The sequence below is a fragment of the Oncorhynchus keta genome, chromosome 28, assembly GCF_023373465.1.
Source record: "Oncorhynchus keta strain PuntledgeMale-10-30-2019 chromosome 28, Oket_V2, whole genome shotgun sequence".
NCBI lineage: Eukaryota > Metazoa > Chordata > Actinopteri > Salmoniformes > Salmonidae > Oncorhynchus > Oncorhynchus keta.
The window spans coordinates 43,439,190-43,459,405 of record NC_068448.1 but is presented as its reverse complement, the minus strand read 5'-3'; the positions used below and the strand labels follow the sequence as shown (position 1 = coordinate 43,459,405).

The 20,216-nt window shown below is 42.1% G+C and overlaps 1 protein-coding gene across 3 annotated transcripts in view; it reads left to right on the top strand.

The window, feature by feature from the left end:
- The window catches only part of LOC118361403 (IQ motif and SEC7 domain-containing protein 1-like), a 182,404-nt gene that overhangs the window by 55,125 nt on the left and 107,063 nt on the right, over nucleotides 1-20,216 (top strand). For all 3 annotated transcript variants that reach the window (XM_035741295.2, XM_052483121.1, XM_035741302.2), the window contains exon 3: nucleotides 6,413-6,520. In XM_035741295.2, the coding sequence (XP_035597188.2) occupies nucleotides 6,413-6,520 (108 nt within the window). The remainder of the gene's footprint in view (nucleotides 1-6,412; nucleotides 6,521-20,216) is intronic.

Below are 20,216 nucleotides of genomic sequence, written 5' to 3'. Positions count from 1 at the left end.
GGGACCATCACCCAAATACAAAAGCTGTCTTATAAATGAGGGGTATTTTAGATGACACCTTGCTAGATAGTTAGCTCGCTAACTATAGCTACTGAAACAGATTGTTGTTTTGCTGTGTTTTTGGAGGAGAACATTGTTTGCATCCAACAACTAGCTAGCTTTTCTCTGACCAGCACTGCCCGAGAGCTTAGGGAAGTGTGTGTCTACCTCTTGCGGCATTGGGAGGTGCCCAAAAAAGCTTTACCAGAATCATAGCATACATATCGGTGAATCGCTATGAAATATGGTGATGCTGTAATCACTATGTCATGTGTAATCACTATGTCCAAAATTCATGAACGTGTTAAATTATTATGTGATGTGCAGTCACATTCAGGTCCTGAATGGTCAACAAGCTTACTTGGCACATTAAATAATGTTATTTGACATGTATATTTTTTTTTACACGTAAAGACCCAAACGGTGCTCTAGATCACAGACCCTAGTCTTTCCCTTTTGATATACAATAGTGATGCTCAAAGTAAGCCACGCTCTTCAAATTCAAAACCACTCCGCAGCCACTGAGGTACCACTCTCCTGCGACACTCACTAGGCTCATGGTCATATTGCTTACAAGTCTCTTGCATGTTAATATGCAGCTACACCATGACCTAAACTGAGCCTGGCTGTTTAAAATCTAGTGCATTACATACCTAGTTGGCTAGCTCTCGCTATCATTAAACATGGAAAAGTCATTGTACCTGAGAATTTGCTTTTCTGAGGTGAGGTACTGTAGCTGACAGTGAGCGGACGTGTAGGGGAAGTAATGAGCGAAGAATAACAACATGGCTGTGATTAATTGGCCTTCTCCACTAATCAAAATGGATGGCTTCATTCAGACGTGATTAGGAGCCAGCAATGTGAGAGACTGACTGCTGGTGTGAACAGCCTCAGAACAGCCTCAGAACAGCCTCAATGACCTGGTTTTGATGTGTAAAGCAGCACCCGTTCATAAACCCTGACTAGCAGGGAACAATAGGCTGGAGGGAGCTGGAGAGATTACCAGCAGTCACAGTCAGACACTCAATACAGTACGAGGGCTGGGGATGAATGTAAGCAGTGTTCATTCAAGTGTGATACATATTTGAATAACACTTCCTGTTTTTCAGTGTGTGCAAATAAGTATGTTGGTGTGTGTGTTTCACAAAAGGGTAGTTATATTATCCTATGAATTCCGAAACACAGGAACCACAGGTAAATGCAACTCTCTACCATCTCTCTGGATTGAATCCAATGATCATTGTTATTATGAAACTATTTGATCATACAACATCCATATGGCTTCCAGTCATAGTAGCCATTTGTTGTCGTTCTTTTTTTCCTGAATGAGGTTCCTCCTGTTACATGGGAAGGAGTAATGTGGGTCCAAAGCGGATTGACAATGAGTATGTTTGCACACACACAAATTAATCAACATTAAACTGATTGTGGTAGAATGCAGAGAATGGCATTAGTCATAAACAGGGGGATTGTTCTTCTTGCAAAGCAGGTAAACGTTTTAAACAAACTATTATATTAACCCGACTATCCACAATAGTCACATTATTGTGTGCATATAACCATGCTCAATGTGGTGATGCCTGCCTGCTTGTTTGCCTGCCTTTTTATTTTACCTTTATTTAACTAGGCAAGTCAGGAAGAACAAATTCTTATTTACAATGACGGCCTACCGGGGAACAGTGGGTTAACTGCCTTGTTCAGGGGCAGAAAGACAGATTTTAAACTTGTCAGCCAGGGGATTTGATCCAGCAACCTTTCGGTTACTGGCCCAACATTCTAACCACTAGGCTACCTGCCACCCCAACTCTGTACAGGCTCAACGGAAGCGCTTTGCAACAAGAGGCCTGACAGAATCAGTGGCTTTTCATTCCCTTGTCATTCTCAGCAGGGAGGTGTGGAGACTGAAATAGAGAGTGATTAGAAAACCTAACTGTTATTACTGTGAAGGAGAGAGAACAAAGTACCGGCTCTGATCCCTCATGTTCAGGCCAATGCTTTCTGATTATGTGTTAAAACATCAGTAACTGATGAAGACACCACTGTCATGTTTTGTAGCGTGTACATACTGCAGCATAATGATGATGTGATGATGGTAGTTGAGTGAATGTGCAATTATACAGAGTTGCACCTATTTCAGATAATCGTTTAGCACTTCACACATGAAGTAACCTCGGTTAGGGCGAGTGGTAAATCTTAGATGGACAGCCCTGGAATAATTTTGCATTTGAACCTCAGGGCTATATCAACAGGCGAGCAGGAAATGTATGTGACAAGGTGACTACAGTAAGACAGGACTGTTTAACCTACTGTTTAACCTGCAAGCTTGCACCTTGCTCAGTCACAGTGCGATGCCAGGAACTGTCGCTGCATGCGGACTCACTGTAGTCCCTGGGTAGAAGGGGTGTCTACTGTACTCTGCTGCCACTGTGCCTTGCCTCTGGATTCATTAGAAGTGTTCTCCAGGGAAACAGTTGAAACGTTTTCCCAACTGCACTTCATTGGGATCAAACAAGGTTGTCCTCTGCTCCTCATGAGTGTATATATCTCATCGCCATGGAGAGTGATGGTGAACTTTGATAACAGCCCACTGAAGAGGAGATTTGTCCTTGAGTTGTACTCCCACCATCCTCTGTTTAAAACACACACACATGACACACCCTGTCAGACTGAAAACATTCTGGACCAATGATTAAGCTATAAGGCATGAGAACCCAGGGATTATAATGTGAATAACCCCCTACTAAGGGCTGTTTTAGGAGATTCTGAGATACTGGAACCGGTGTGCCTGACTCCGGCAATCATACCATCCTCAAAGTTGCTTAGGTCACTCATTTTTGCCATTCTGACATACAATCGAACAGTAACTGACTGCCTCGATGCCTGTCTGCCTCCTTTATATAGCAAGCCATGGTCATGTGCCTCACTGTCTGTAGGAGTGAGCACTTCTCAGGAACAAGTGGGGTACCTAATAAAAATGGCATATATAGAGGTCCGTGGGGCGACGCACAATTGGCCTAGCGTCGCCCCAGTGTTAGGGAGGGTTTGGTCGGTAGGGATATCCTTGTCTCATCGTGCACCAGCGACTCCTGTGGCGGGGGAGCGCAGTGCACGCTAACCAAGGTTGCCAGGTGCACGGTGTTTCCTCCGACACATTGGTGCGGCTGGCTTCCGGGTTGGATGCGCTCTGTGTTAAGAAGCAGTGCGGCTTGGTTGGGTTGTGTATCGGAGGACGCATGACTTTCAACCTTCGTCTCTCCCGAGCTCGTACGGGAGTTGTAGCGATGAGACAAGATAGTAGCTACTAAAAACAATTGGATACCACGAAATTGGGGAGAAAAGGGGTAAAATTAAAATTCAAATCACATTTTGTGAGTTTTTTTATAGGGCAAGGCAGCTCTAATCAACATCTCCAATATTGTCTCCTTGATTGGGCTCTAGGTTAGCTGACCTCTGACTACAAATAGCTTTTGGAAAAGTCATTAGCCTAGGGGTTCACATACTTTTTCCAGCCTACACTGTGAATGTTCAAATGATGTATTCAATATAGACAAGAAAAACACAATAATTTGTGTGTTATTAGTTTAAGCACAATGTGTTTGTCTATTGTTGTGACTTAGATGAAGATCAGATCAAATTTGATGACCAATTCATGCACAAATCCAGGTAATTCCAAAGGGTTCACGCCCTTTTTCTTGCCACTGTATATAAATATATATAACACTGCTGTCAGCCAATCAGCATTCAGGACTTGAACCACCCAGTTTACAATGGAATTCATTTCCTGGTATTGTTTTGATAACCCCCCCTCCCATTATTCTCAGCACTGTGCTTCACCTTGAATGACATCCAAGTCAGCACAGACAGACAGCTAGCTGAACTCACAAACTGCACTATCTATGGTGACCAAGCAGAACGGAAGTTATTTATGATGATTTTCCTTTAAGTTGCCTCAGCCTGCTGGCTTGTAGAAAGGCTCTCCTACAATTTACCAGTGGAGTTGTGTAACACCCATTGCTGATTTCGATTTGGAGATGTGTCTCTGTGTGCCTGCGTTTGGTCTCTGCAGCCCTGCCAGTCACTAATAGAGGAAAGAAATCAGAGTAATTCATGGTTCACAGCTCCCCAAACTCATTCAGTGGAGAAAGGGAGCGAGAGAGATGGGACATTAGCATTTATGAAATTAATAATTCAAACAGCAGTAAATGGCATCAGCCCTTGATTCAATTTGCAACTGATATTAATCATGGCTTGTGTGCAGAAATTAGAAATTAAAAAACTTTTTCGGTGCATTCTGGGCTTTTCTGTGAAGGTGTTTTCAAGCAAGACATGAACTGATTATACTCTGTGATAATGGCAAAATACAAGGCGACTGTAATTCCTCACCTATATTCATACTATAATTACTTTTCTTACATAGCTGTGAATTTCAATAGAGGGATTACAGAATATTACTGCACACATCCTACCTACCAGTCAAGCTATTGTTCATTGAACATTAGCGAAGACACTGAGGCCAAATGTTAATCTGATTGAGCAAACTTCTTTCATAAAAGATGTCAGATAGCGTTTCCTGCTGCTCTGTGTGTCTGACAGAGATGGGATCAGAGTTCTGTGATGGAGAAAAATGGCCACTGTTCAGCATTCAGACCAGATTTTACATGGCTCCATGCTTAATGAAGGTTCTCACCTCTGAGAGACTGATGGCAGACTGGCGGTGGACTGAAGAGGGGATGTTCCCGGCACCAGCGAGTCGAAAGTGGATCATGGAAGCTCTTCTATAGATGAGTGAGAAGTGCTGCTGGGGAGAACTACTTCAGGTATATGATGATAAAGAAGGAGAGAGATGGCCATAACGACATCAGGAGGAGAGGTCCTTGACAAAATAGAATTCAGCGCAGAACACAAACATACAAAGACTTTAGAAACACTACAATAACCTGACCTTCTGTCTACATGGGCAATTACTTTCCATTTCTTTTGTCCTTTCTTTGGAATTATTTTTCATTTTTTCATGTCTCTCCTTCCTCTTTCACAAGTAGGATTGAAGTGTATTCAGGATGTATTTTTACAAGTCACAATGAGATTTATGCGGTAGCGGCTGCCATAGACAGAACCTTCATTATGCCGCTGGGCATGTTCGGGTGTATTCTGGGAGGTGACCTCTGAACTGCACCATTGTGTTTCATTCCTAGTGCCTCTCTGTGTTCATGATGAATGTATCCGTACAGCTGCTGAACATTTTGTTTATATGGCTCTACTGCATATGATCTAAACATGTCATCAATGTCATTTTGCTGATTAATTCACAAATTTGATCATTTCATTTGTCTTGCGCTAAATATTGTTGTTCTACTGAATTGTTAATATTATGACCTACTGCGTTTCCATGGTGTAGCTGTTAATAGATCATAATGCAAGCAGAACAATCTGAATAATGAAAACCATACTCCTGCTGCTCAGCTGATTCATTTTAGGATGTGGAAAGAGCGATTTGGGAGAACTAAGTGTGTTTGTTAACCCCACATTATATATTATGTATGATGTCGTAGACTCCAGATTAAACTGTAGATTTTCCAGGCAATACATCTCTTCTGTGGAAAGATTGTAATGTGTGCTAGGCGTTTAAAAAAAAAAGACCATCAAATTGAGTTCTTTAGTGTGATGTGAACCCTTTACTCAATTGGCCTATATGGATACGGCTACATTGAAATGTTTCTTACTGAAGAAATATGAACCATGGTAGCAATTTAAAGGGAACAGTTTGGAGAGTATGGGAAAATTATTAGACCAAGTAAAATGCTCTGGATACATTCAGTAACATGATAAGAATGTTCCTGAAAAATGTGTGGTAGGTGCAACAACATACATTACAAGGGTTTGAGGGAGAGGACTAACTGGTGTCTCCAAATGGCCACACACCTCTACAAAGTGTGCGCAGTTCTTAATTTCAATGCATTTTTATGACTCAAAGAAGTCTTTATCTAGAAGTAGTTTTTTTGGAGCTCTCCAAGCTGTACTGTTCAGGAACTAGAGCATGCACACTTGTAGGTTTTTTTTTTTTTGGTACACAACCCTGAATGCTTTTTCTCTTTAAAACGTGTGTTAAACAGAAAAGCATGGGTATGTGATTTAATATCCTAAACACAATAATACACCATTTTAAAACATAGATGTATGAAAATAATGAGTGCTCAGGTTGAGAGTGAAGCAGGAAGGTGCCACTGGCTGAACTGGTGCCATAAAAAGATCCCCTTGTCACCTGGGGAACAATCCTGAGGCACTCACACACACACACACATTTATCCTGTCGTTCAGTTTCAAATGAAATGGCTCCAGTCAGGTTGTGATGACTGTGTTCTGTTTCTCTCTACAGGAGACATGCCTCTCTGCCCATCGACGTCACAGAGAACCCTGCCAGTCTGGTGTCAGCCGGCTGTACGAGAGGTTTCCCCTGCCGCAAGTGGAAGTCTGCCTCTTTTGGGTACAGTAACATGTTGTTTTTGTTCCGGTGTCTGTGTGTGTTCAGTGTGCCTGTATGGACCCCTAAAGCTTGATAGCAGTGAAATGTTTTGTTTGGCTTTAATCACAGCTGGTGCCCTCAAACTGCAGATGACTAAAGCCTTTTTCACATTGGCAGTTTTGAAGTGACTGAAATAAAATCTGTTATTTTTCCTGCAGTCTGAACAGACTCTGATATTTCAAGCCACATTTCAAACCTCATTCGTAGGTGGTTTGAAGTAAGAAACAAATCCTGTTATTGGCCTTTGTCTGAATGGTCAAATCTGATTTATTTGCCCTCAAATGGTTTTTAGACTGTTATTTGGCATATCTTGTTGCTTGCTAGCTACTCTGACAGTTTGACAACAACGTGTGGTAGCTAACTAGCTTGTTAATTGTTTACAAACAAATGAGTGAGTGTGCTAGAAAACTAAACCGCTACCTAGCTATCTTGTTGACTGCCGTGGTTACTTGTTTTGGAAGTTGGATCATCTTATCCTTTTGAGGCTTTAAAGGTGTTCTGACACTATGATTTGTAACATTCAAAGCACATGGGAAACGTTCATGGCAGGCATTGTTGTCACCTTAGATTGCTCCACAACTTCTGAGTGATAGGAAGCACAAGGTTCACCACCAATCAGCCTATACCATTGTGCACACACCGGTCGTTACCATGACAACTAGCCTAGCCATGTCAGCAAATGACTGCTTTCTGAACACACACACACACATACATACAATTTGGTCACTTGTAACTTGCTGCTTGACAGTCAGTAGTCCAAAACAGATTGGAACATTAAGGCCTGCAGTGTGAACAAGGCTTAAGTGTTTGATGTGATTGTGTTACTGTTATAAACAGTTCACAGTAAAATTGCCTTCTGGTAGATATGTTGCACCATGTTTGAGTCTCTATTGGCATATTCTAGTGAGCTGATTGTGATACCTTATCCACCTGGGGGGGGGGGCATGTTGTTTTTTCCCCCCCGGACATTCCTAATGGGCATCCTGTCCATTATGTAATCCACTAATGAGATATGATGTTGGTGTATAATACCACCCACTACCTGGAGCCTGAGAGCCTCTCAATAAACAATAAGAGCTGGACGAGATAAGAGAGCACACACACACACAACACACACACACAGCTTCTAAAGGTTTCAAAGCTTCTTCATTGCCCTGTGCTTCATCATCAAATAGCAATGAGCTCCCACTCAATAGCCTGCCCTCCTCATTATAGGCCCAAATTATCCCCGAAGCTCATACCAGGCTCATTTCAAAAACATTTGACATCTGTATCTACGGGGTGTTTATATGGAAATGAGAGACCAAGACCTGAGATATGGGTATCTGATATTGTACATGTTGTGAAGTGTTTCATTGATTTAAATGCCATGGGGTTCTATGACGTTTTACAGAGAAACAGAGGAGATTATCGTGAACATATTGAGTAATTAGTATGTCAGGTCAGTTGTGTCCTCTGTGATAGTGTTTGTTTCAGGAACACATTTAGTAGCTAATAGGTGAAATGGGTTTTGAAGGCCAACACAATAATGGATGTGATTTGAAGCGTGATAGGCTGGCTCGCAGCGCTGTTGTTTTTGCTTCATCATTTCACAGACTCATTAGCATAATCAGTCCCTCATCACCAACCAGCTGACTGACGACAGAGCACAACACTCCAATATGCCCCCAACACATTTGTGAATATTTGGACAATTTACTGATTTTGTTTTAGTTGGCTGCTGTGTTAATTTATCCCCCAGGTGGTTATTACATTTAAATGTATTAACATTATTAAGAAGTGTTAATTACTGCAGCTCAGCATTATGTACACAGTACATGCAGTATTACTGCTGAACAATCAACTGAAATTTCCTTTTTTTCACCCATTTTTTTTAAAGCAACTAATTGACTGACTTGGGTTCAATTATTTGAATTTACATTTTATTAAAGTAACGTAATGTGAATTAATGATGGTTAATAAATGATAAGCAGTAATGGGCAATCACTACCATCATGGGACTTTTTATTAATTGTTTTATTCGGTTTTACAGCATTCAACCCACAAAATGCATAGTGCATTTAATGTTATATTTTTTTTATCGGAAACCTTACATTTTATTTCTATACTTGAACCGAAACCGAACAGACTTCAAAAAGCACTAATCGCTCAGCACTATGCAGTAAAAGTCCTTAAAGGAAAGGTTCACCCAATTTGAATGTTTTATATTGTTTTTGTGCATCTGTAAGTGATGTTCTATCTATTCCCTGGGTCATTTCATGTTTTCATTTGTTTCTGAGTTGTCGTTCAAGCAGGCAAAAATCTGGCCGGTATGACGTAGTACTGTGATAAAGCTGCTCTCACTACTGGAAGATAATAAGAATATGACTTTTAGATCGCAAGTATGTTTATCATACATGTCAGATTTCAATACTGGCCGATGTCATAACTCGGGAGGATATATCTTCTCTCGAATGAGCCATTTATCATATTTTTTTTTGCGATAAATGTGTAGTTTAACAGAGGGTCTAGCACATTTCTCCTATTTGTCAGCTTCTTAAGTCCAGGGTGCATTGCATGGTGCCGTTACCAGAGATATTAGAGAAAGGAGAGAGGAATCCCATTGGGCAATTAATGGAGGAATGTATAACACCCCAACCCCAGCAGACTGTCGACCAATCGCGTTCACGTTGTCAAGCTGCGTCACGTGGTTGCTAAACTAATCGTCACTCAATCCCTTCTCAAAGGCAGCGTATGAGTTGAGAAAGGTACCTAATTTTGCTCAAAATTACAAATCCGAAGCTATACAATATTACAGATATAAAGTTAATTATCTCATCTCAGAAAAGATTTGTAATGTTGTACTTCTTGATCAAATGTTATTGGTCACATACACATGGTTAGCAGATGTTAATGTGAGTGTAGTGAAATGCTTGTGCTTCTAGTTCCGACTATGCAGTAATATCTAACATGTAATCTAACAAATTCACAACAACTACCTTATACACACAAATGTGAAGGGATGAATAAGAATATGTACATATAAATATATGGATGGCCGTGCGGCACAGGCAAGATGCAGTAGATGGTGTAGAATACAGTATATACATATGAGCTGAGTAATGTAGGATATGTAAACATTATTAAAGTGGTGTTATTTAAAGTGACTAGTGGTACCTTTATTAAGTCAATTTATTTAAGTGGCCAGAGATTTGCAGTTGAGGGTGGTGCAATTGCCGTACCAGGCGGTGATACAGCCCGACAGGATGCTCTCGATTGTACATCTGTAAAAGTTTGAGTGATTTCGATGACAAGCCAAATTTCTTTATATGTGTGGGTGGATCATTTCAGTTTGTCTGCGATGTGTACGCCGAGGAACTTAACTTTCCACCTTCTCCAGTGTCAGTGTCATCGATGTGGATGGGGTGTGCTCGCTCTGCTATTTCCTGAAGTCCACAATCATCTCCTTTGTTTTCTTGGCGTTGAGTGAGTTTATTATCCTGACACCACAGTCCAAGGGCCCTAGTACAGGAGAGGGCTGAGAACGCACCTTTGTGGGGCCCCAGTGTTGAGGATCAGCGGGGTGGAGATGCTGTTTCCTACCTACACCACCTGGGGTCCCGTCAGGAAGTCCAGGACCCAGTTGCATAGGGCGGGGTCGAGATCCAGGGTCTCGAGCTTAATGATGAGTTTGGAGGGTAGTATGGTGTTAAATGCTGAGCTGTAGTCAATGAACAGCATTCTTACATAGGTATTCCTCTTGTCCAGATGGGATAGGGCAGTGTGATGGCGATTGCATCGTCTGTTGACCTTTTGGGGCGGTAAGCAAATTGGAGTGGGTCTAGGGTATCAGATAGGTTGAAGGTAAAATGATCCTTGACTAGTCTCTCAAAGCACTTCATGATGACAGAAGTGAGTGCTTTGGGGGCAATAGTAATTTAGTTCAGTTACCTTCGCTTTCTTGGGAACAGGAACAATGGAGTCCATCTTGAAGCATGTGGGATTGGTAGGGATTGGGATTGGTTGAATATGTCCGTAAACACACCAGCCAACTGTTCTGCGCATGCTCTGAGGACGCGGCTAGGGATGCCATCTGGGCCGGCAGCTTTGCGAGTGTTAACACGTTTTACTCATGTTGGTCCACAGGCTTTGGTAGCTGGCTGTGTCAGTGGCACTGTATTGTCCTCGAAGTGAGCAAAGAAGTTGTTTAATTTGTCTGGGAGCAAGATGTCAATGTCCGCGATGGGGTTGGTTTTCTTTTTGTAGTCCGTGATTGACTCTAGACCCTGCCAAATACGTCTCATGTTTGAGCCGTTGAATTGCGACTCTACTTTGTCTCTCTACTGACCATTCATCCCTATAATTGTTGGCGTAATGTATGCTAATGTTGCGCTCTCCTTGTCCCAGAACTGCCCAGAATGCACCACGCGGCCCATTGATGTTAAAACGATTCCAATGGAGTTTCCCATCTCCTTAAAAGTATTTCTGCTGTTGCGAATGTCAGACTCTACTTTGTGAGGCACATCGATCTGCAGGTTGAACATGGTAAGATTGTAGACTCCTAAATTGATTGTACAGTTTGTTTAGGCGATTTCACAGCTGACTAGCTACTTCCCATGCTGATATTGTATTTGGTATTATAGTGTGTAGCTACGTTTGCTAGCTAGCTACGTTTGATAGCTCGCCAGCCAGCCCATATAGAGAGCATTGTATTGTGGATGTTGTAGATGACCTGAGCTGCAACAGATTTCCACAATGGTTTTTACATGTTGCTACCAACCTTATTACAACGCCAAAATGAAACATTTGTTCACAAAAAAATATTGTCAAATATTAGTCTTATGTAACACTGTAAATTATAGGAATGAATGGTTTTGGGTGGATTTTTTTCTTTAATACATGCTTTAATGAGAACTTTCATTCCTCATGTCTGTTTTAGTTCTTTGTATTTTGTGGCAACGATGTTTTCTTGTGCTTGATCACTTCTGTGTTGGCATTTTCTTTTTGTGTTATGAGGTTGCCTTTGTCCTCCAGGACAGGACTGAATAAAGTTTTGGCACATGATAAAACACTGCATACATGTCCTCTACCACAACACAAAGGCACAGTTCGTCACACTCAAGGTTAATGGAACAGATTAGTTTACGGGACTAATGGAAAACAGGCATTTACTCCGGAAGCCAATGCTAGGACTGCTTTTTACACAGTGTCACTAAATGGATGTCAAACCATTTCTATTTTCTTTGGGATGATTATCTGCTGTGACACGGTAGGCCTTTGTGAGGCCCATATTAAAGAGAGTGATTTATCTTCATACCTGTGTGTGTGCAGTATTGAAGTGTGTGTGTGTGTGTGCAGTATTGGAGAGGGTAAATATTATTAGTGTGGGATTTCATATAGCTGCTGTTATCTCCTTTGGCATGCTGAATCATTATTTCATTTATTTGCCTGTATGCTAATGTTCAACTGAAAAGCAGTACTGTATATGTTCCCTGAATACTTTCAGTATTACACACAGGTTGTGATGCGTGGTATTGTGTTTTAGATTGATTACATTTTTCCCCCCCTCAATTTTAGAATAAGGCTGTATGTAACGTAACTGAATGTTGAAAAAGTAAAGTGGTCTGAATACTTTCCGAATGCGCTGTATCAGTCAATACCAATGCTGCATTGTTGACAAATATTTGCTCTGTCAATGGGCTTATAAAGTGAAGTAGAGCAATCTCCGAGGAGTTGCCATCACATTCCAGGTCAACAACACAGTTAATATGACACAAACATACCACAGGGAAGAACTTGTTCAGGGGCAGGTCTCTGCTTTTTTTTGTTCAGGGCAGGCTCCCTCTCTCTCCCCTATGTTTAAGGGTCATATATGTACTTGTATCTGTGTAGTAATGGGGATGTTTATAGGACCACTGGCTTTGCTGAATCTGCTGCTACTACTGCTGATTTCAAATTTAACAAAAGAGGTACACTAATTTACCTTGGAAAAGGAACTGCCTGGTCAGGAACATTCGCAATATTGATTGTGCTCACGTGGCTATTCATACATTTTTTAAACTCACGTGAGACACTACGCCTGGACACTGTAGTCAAATGTTTTCCCTGTCCAACTCTCCAACAAAGAGAGTTGGACAGGGAAAAATATTTGATTTGATTACTGGACCTCATTGGCTGATGGTTAAACATAGTTAGTGTGCTGTCTTAAAATTCTCTGAAATTAAAGACAGGCCTGTTTCATATTGTAGTAGTTATTATTTTCTAAGACCGATAAATCATTGGCTCTGCCAGTGACTGCTTGTGCATCTGATTTAGTCCCAGTACAGAACCGCATCAAAAGAGTTCCATTGCACTCTGTGGTGTGATTCTTCAATTAAAATAGTCTTGACTCATGAATCTGTAGACAGGAAAATTCCTTAGTGTGTGATAAATTGCCTGACTCCCCAGCTGACTTCAACAGTTCCTCTACCTCCTTTCTTTTCCCCCTCGCTCTCGTCTCTTTACCCCTCTCTCCTTTCTCTCTCTTGTCTTTCCTCGCTCTATTCTAGATCCTCTCTCCTCTCCACTGATCCCTCCGCACCACACCAGAATACTTCAGGGGAGACATGTTCCATACCACTACTAACACTTCCTGATTGTGTTATTACACATGTAGGACAACAGTTGTCCTCTTGTGATCCATGTTTCGTTGAAGCTCTTTGTTTATGGTTTTGTCAGAGGTTTGTCAAATTGGTCAAGTCTGTTCAAGTGTGCAATAAGAGCACTGCTTTTATTGTCTGCTTGTTGAGACTTAGAGCGAAAGTAGAGCAGTGAGCCAGCCCAACGGGGACAGTGGATTGCAGTTTATTGTGTGACAGAGTAATTGCTCTATACGATTTATCAGCCAAGGGGATGAACTATTCAAAGGCATCTCGCTGCAGAGAAACTTGAAGGGCACACATCTTGAAACAGCACACTACTGTGTATATACACTGAGTGTACAAAACATTAGGAACCCCTTCCTAATATTGAGTTGCAATCCCCCTTTTGCCCTCAGAACAGCCTCAATTTGTCAGGGCATGGACACTACAAAGTGTTCCACAGGGATGCTGGCCCATGTTGAATCCAATGCATCCCACAGTTATGTCAAATTGGCTGGATGGCATTAGGGTCGTGTTTGGTATACTCTAATAATGTTTGGTATACTCAGTGTATAATATAATATGCCTGTATAATATATGCCGTTTAGCTGACACTTTTATGCAAAGCGACTTACATTCATGCCGCCATACATCTTACATATGGGTGGTCCCGGGAATCGAACTCACTAACCTGGCATTACAAGCACCGTGCTCTACCAACTGAACTACAAAGGACCACTCACAATAAACATGTGGACAGAGTGTGCATTAACTGATTGGAAATGGGATGGAAGTACATTATATTGCCAGTGCGATGTGTGCACTAGCTGCACTATTTACAGGATGTAGATTCTCTCTCCCCCAGCCTGCAGAGCTCAGGGCTTCCCGGTCTGGTTTATGATACACTGTCGGCTCAATCTCCCTCTCACTCTTCCTCCTTCACATTCTCTATGTATTTCTCTCTCTCTCTCTCTCTCTCTCTCTCTCTCTCTCTCTCTCTCTCTCTCTGTCTCTCTGTCTCTCTGTCTCTGTGTAACTACTGCACCACAAGTCTCTATTGACTACTCGATACGAGGTTGGGGTGAGGCTATGAGGTCACGTGAGAGGTGTAAATCCCCCCTGATGTCTTGAGGACATTTGGTGACGTTCCCATTTGGCCCCTTATGGGATTCCGCACAACGTTATCCCATTGATAACAGTACCAACCAGGTTTTGTGCCGGCCAGGTTCTGATGTGCTATCTGCAGAGGGAGGAACAGAGGGACGAACAGAGGGAGGAAAGGAGGGAGGGATTGATCTGAATGGTCCACTAGTTCAATTTCATACATTAAGAATTCAGAGGTTTTATGATCTTCATTACAGTGACTGGCTGTTTCAGAGGGAGGCTGTGGTTTGTGGTTATCTCAGACGCCTGGCTGCAGTAAAAACACAGCTCAGCCTATTGATTACTGGAATGGTCTGCCCTATTCCTGCATCAGCTGGTCAGGGGCTGCTGGTAGTGCTTCTGTTAGTGGCCAGTACTGGGTTGAGGTGCATGGGTTCACTTCACACAGAGGAGAAGGGACAGAGTGATAATAAGAGAGTAATAATGCAGTACTGTACATGGATCAATGACTATATAAGTTCATGAGAGTTGGATGTATGGATTGGATATACTGTATACAGTTGAAGTCAGAAGATTACATACACCTTAGCCAAATACGTTTAAAGTCAGTTTTTCACAATTCCTGACATTTAATCCTAGTAAAAATGTCCTGTCTTAGGTCTGTTAGGATCATCACTTTATTTTAAGAATGTGAAATGACAGAATAATAGTAGAGAATGATTTATTTCAGCTTTTATTTCTGTCATTACATTTCCAGTGGGTCAGAAGTTTACATACACTAAATTAGTATTTGAAAGCATTGCCTTTAAATTGTTTAACTTGGGTCAAACATGTCAGGTAGCCTTCCACAAGTTTCCCACAATAAGTTGGGTGAATTTTGGCCCATTCCTCGCGACAGAGCTGGTGAACACTTTTTTTGGTTACTACATGATTCCATATGTGGTATTTCATAGTTTTGATGTCTTCACTATTATGTAGAAAATAGTTTAAAAAATAAAGAAAAACCCTTGAATTAGTAGGTGTGTCCAAACATTTGACTGGTACAGTACATTTAGGTTCATATCTTTTAAAAATATATATACATATATAAAACATTTAGGCTTCTACTTCCAGCTTATACATACTATATACATTTTTACGGACATAATCTATTTTACAATAGTTATTTGGTTTGTTTTTAGTCTTGGTCTTCCTCTACCTTCAACCTCAACCGCTCCCATCTATTTCTGATGTCCATCCAGTTTGCTTTCTATTTGCCATACATTTTTCAACTGGGCTGTGATGTTTCACAAAAGATCTGAACATTTCTATTCTCATAGCTTCTACAGACTGTAAATTAAAGATACAAATGTTTGCTAAAAGTAGTATTAGTGTTATCTGCAGAGTTGGCTCCAGTTAAATGTTGCAATTCTTCAGCCATTCCTGGAACTGACCAAAAACAAGCTATTGTACATATGGACAGAACCAAAATAAACAGAACCAAAATAAACAATCTAATGACTGTCTCTTTGCAGCAAAATCTGCATTGCCGGGAAGGCTGTTTTGAACCCGGCGTTGTTTTGAGTATTTGTTCATAAACCATAGAGCCATGGAATCTGTACGTCGACAATCTCTTCCCAACTATTTAGCAATCTCTACGGCACAGCTGTCAATTTTTTGGTCCTTAAATGAAACTGGTATACTTTTTTATTTATCACAATTTTCTTTAATCAATTTTGCTCTTTTAATGCAGGGCCGACAGACAAGTTCCTTACTTTTTCCACCTTCCACTTGCCTCTTTCATTTTTGTGCTAATGCTGCAATTAGTTGGTTGTAATTTTGGGTAGGACAGACATTTCCATATATTTTTGTTAGCTGCATGTGTGACTCCACCAGTCCTATTTATGATATAATTTACAAAGATTATACCTTTTTTTTTTTAAATAATCAATTTGTATATTTACATTTAACCACACTATTTGTCGAATTACTTGTTCTGTCTTTTCTGAAATTGCAACTAACTTTCTATGGCTTGTTTTAAAACTCAAATCAAATCAATTTTTATTTTTCACTTGCGCCAAATACAACAGGTTTAGACCTTACAGTGAAATGCTTACTTGCAAGCCCTTAACCTGCAATGCAGTTTTAATTAAAAAAAATAAGAAATACAAGTAAGAAATAATTAAAGAGCAGAAGTAAAATAACAATAGTGAGGCTATATACAGGGGGTACCGGTACAGAGTCAATGTGCGGGGGCACCGGTTAGTCGAGGTAATTGAGGTAATATGTACATGTAGGGAGAGTTATTAAAGTGACTATGCATAGATAACAACAGAGAGTAGCAGCAGCATGAGGATCAATGTTGCGGATGTGTTGTTACCTACCCTTACCACCTGGGGGTGGCCCGTCAGGAATTCCCGGATCCAGTTGCAGAGGGAGGTATTTAGTCCCTCAGGACATTATTTTAGTGATGAGCTTTGAGGGTACTATGGTGTTGAACGCTGTTGTCAAAGCATTCTCACATAGGTGTTCCTTTTGTCTAGGTGGGAAAAAGGGTGGGAGTGCAATAGACTGCATCATCTGTGGATCTGTTGGGGCGTTATGCAAATTGTAGTGGATCTAGGGTTTCTGGGATAATGGTGTTGATGTGAGCCATGACCAGCCATTCAAAGCACTTAATGGCTACATACGTGAGTGCTACTGGTCGGTAGTCATTTAGGCAGGTTACCTTAGTGTTCTTGGGAACAGGGATTATGGTGGTCTGCTTGAAACATGTTGGTATTACAGATTCCGACAGGGAGAGGTTGAAAATGTCAGTGAAGACACTTGCCAAATGGTCAGTGCATGCTTGGAGTACACGTCCTGGTATTCCGTCGGGCCCTGCGGCCGTGTGAATGTTGACCTGTTTAAAGGTCTTACATCGGCTGTGGAGAGCGTACTCACGCAGTCGTCTGGAACAGCTGATGCTCTCATGAATGTTTCAGTGTTACTTGCCTCAAAGCAAGCATAGAAGTAATGTAGCTCAATTGTGGTGTACTCCTCAATGCCTTTGGAAGAATCCCGGAACATATTCCAGTCTGTGCTAGCAAAACAGTCCTGTATCTTAGCATCTGCTTCACCTGACAACTTTTTTATTGCCCGAGTCACTGGTACGTCCTGCTTTAATTTTTGCTTGTAAGCAGGAATCAGGAGAATTATGGAATTATGGTCAGATTTGCCAAATGGAGGGTGAGGAGAGCTAGAGTTACTAAAGTGGTTGAGTTTTATTTTTATTTTTTCCTTCAGGATTCACATTTAACATGCTGTTTAACTTAAGTTTCCGGCCACTAGGAGCGCCACCTCTGGATGAGCGATATTTCAGAGATCAAAATCAAATCAAATCAAATTTAATTTGTCACATACACCTGGTTAGCAGATGTTAGTGCGAGTGTAGCGAAATGCTTGTGCTTCTAGTTCCGACAATGCAGTAATAATCACCAAGTAATCTAGCTAACAATTCCAAAACTACTACCATATACACACACGTAAGGGGATAAAGAATATGTACATAAAGATATATGAATGAGTGATGGTACAGAGCGGCATAGGCAAGATACAGTAGATGGTATTGAGTGCAGTATATACATATGAGATGAGTATGTAAACAAAGTGGCATAGTTAAAGTGGCTAGTGATACATGTATTACATAAAGATGCAGTAGATGATATAGAGTACAGTATATACGTATGCATATGAGATGAATAATGTAGGGTATGTAAACATTATATTAGGTAGCATTGTTTAAAGTGGCTAGTGATAAATTTTACATCATTTCCCATCAATTCCCATTATTAAAGTGGCTGGAGTTGAGTCAGTGTGTTGGCAGCAGCCACTCAATGTTAGTGGTGGCTGTTTAACAGTCTGATGGCCTTGAGATAGAAGCTGTTTTTCAGTCTCTCGGTCCCAGCTTTGATGCACCTGTACTGACCTCGCCTTCTGGATGATAGCGGGGTGAACAGGCAGTGGCTCGGGTGGTTGCTGTCCTTGATGATCTTTATGGCCTTCCTGTGACATCGGGCGGTGTAGGTGTCCTGGAGGGCAGGTAGTTTGCCCCCGGTGATGCGTTGTGCAGACCTCACTACCCTCTGGAGAGCCTTACGGTTGTGGGCGGAGCAGTTGCCGTACCAGGCGGTGATACAGCCCGACAGGATGCTCTCGATTGTGCATCTGTAGAAGTTTGTGTGCTTTTGATGACAAGCCGAATTTCTTCAGCCTCCTGAGGTTGAAGAGGCGCTGCTGCGCCTTCTTCACGATGCTGTCTGTGTGGGTGGACCAATTCAGTTTGTCTGTGATGTGTACGCCGAGGAACTTAAAACTTACTACCCTCTCCACTACTGTTCCATCGATGTGGATAGGGGGGTGTTCCCTCTGCTGTTTCCTGAAGTCCACAATCATCTCCTTAGTTTTGTTGACGTTGAGTGTGAGGTTATTTTCCTGACACCACACTCCGAGGGCCCTCACGTCTCTTCGTTGTTGGTAATCAAGCCTACCACTGTTGTGTCGTTCGCAAACTTGATGATTGAGTTGGAGGCGTGCGTGTCCACGCAGTCGTGGGTGAACAGAGAGTACAGGAGAGGGCTCAGAACGCACCCTTGTGGGGCCCCAGTGTTGAGGATCAGCGGGGTGGAGATGTTGTTGCCCTCCCTCACTACCTGGGGGCGGCCCGTCAGGAAGTCCAGTACCCAGTTGCACAGGGCGGGGTCGAGACCCAGGGTATCGAGCTTGATGACGAGCTTGGAGGGCACTATGGTGTTAAATGCCGAGCTGTAGTCGATGAACAGCATTCTCACATAGGTATTCCTCTTGTCCAGATGGGTTAGGGCAGTGTGCAGTGTGGTTGAGATTGCATCGTCTGTGGACCTATTTGGGCGGTAAGCAAATTGGAGTGGGTCTAGGGTGTCAGGTAGGGTGGAGGTGATATGGTCCTTGACTAGTCTCTCAAAGCACTTCATGATGACGGAAGTGAGTGCTACGGGGGCGGTAGTCGTTTAGCTCAGTTACCTTAGCTTTCTTGGGAACAGGAACAATGGTGGCCCTCTTGAAGCATGTGGGAACAACAGACTGGGATAGGGATTGATTGAATATGTCCGTAAACACACCAGCCAGCTGGTCTGCGCATGCTCTGAGGGCGCGGCTGGGGATGCCGTCTGGGCCTGCAGCCTTGCGAGGGTTGACACGTTTAAATGTTTTCCTCACGTCGGCTGCAGTGAAGGAGAGTCCGCATGTTTTAGTTGCGGGCAGTGTCAGTGGCACTGTATTGTCCTCAAAGCGGGCAAAAACGTTATTTAGTCTGCCTGGGAGCAAGACATCCTGGTCCGTGACGGTGCTGGTTTTCTTTTTGTAATCCGTGATTGACTGTAGACCCTGCCACATAACTCTTGTGTCTGAGCCGTTGAATTGAGATTCTACTTTGTCTCAATACTGACGCTTAGCTTGCTTGATTGCCTTGCGGAGGGAATAGTTACACTGTTTGTATTCGGTCATGTTCCCAGTCATCTTGCCCTGATTAAAAGCAGTGGTTCGCGCTTTCAGTTTCATGCGAATGCTGCCATCAATCCACGGTTTCTGGTTTGGGAATGTTTTAATCGTTGCTATGGGAACGACATCTTCAACGCACGTTCTAATGAACTCACACACCGAATCAGCGTATTCATCAATGTTGTCGTCTGACACAATAAGGAACATATCCCAGTCCACGTGATGGAAGCAGTCTTGGAGTGTGGAATCAGATTGGTCGGACCAGCGTTGAACAGAACTCAGCGCGGGAGCTTCTTGTTTTAGTTTCTGTTTGTAGGCAGGGATCAACAAAATGGAGTCGTGGTCAGCTTTTCCGAAAGGAGGGCGGGGCAGGGCCTTATATGCATCACGGAAGTTGGAATAGCAATGATCCAAGGTTTTTCCAGCCCTGGTTGCCCAATCGATATGCTGATAAAATT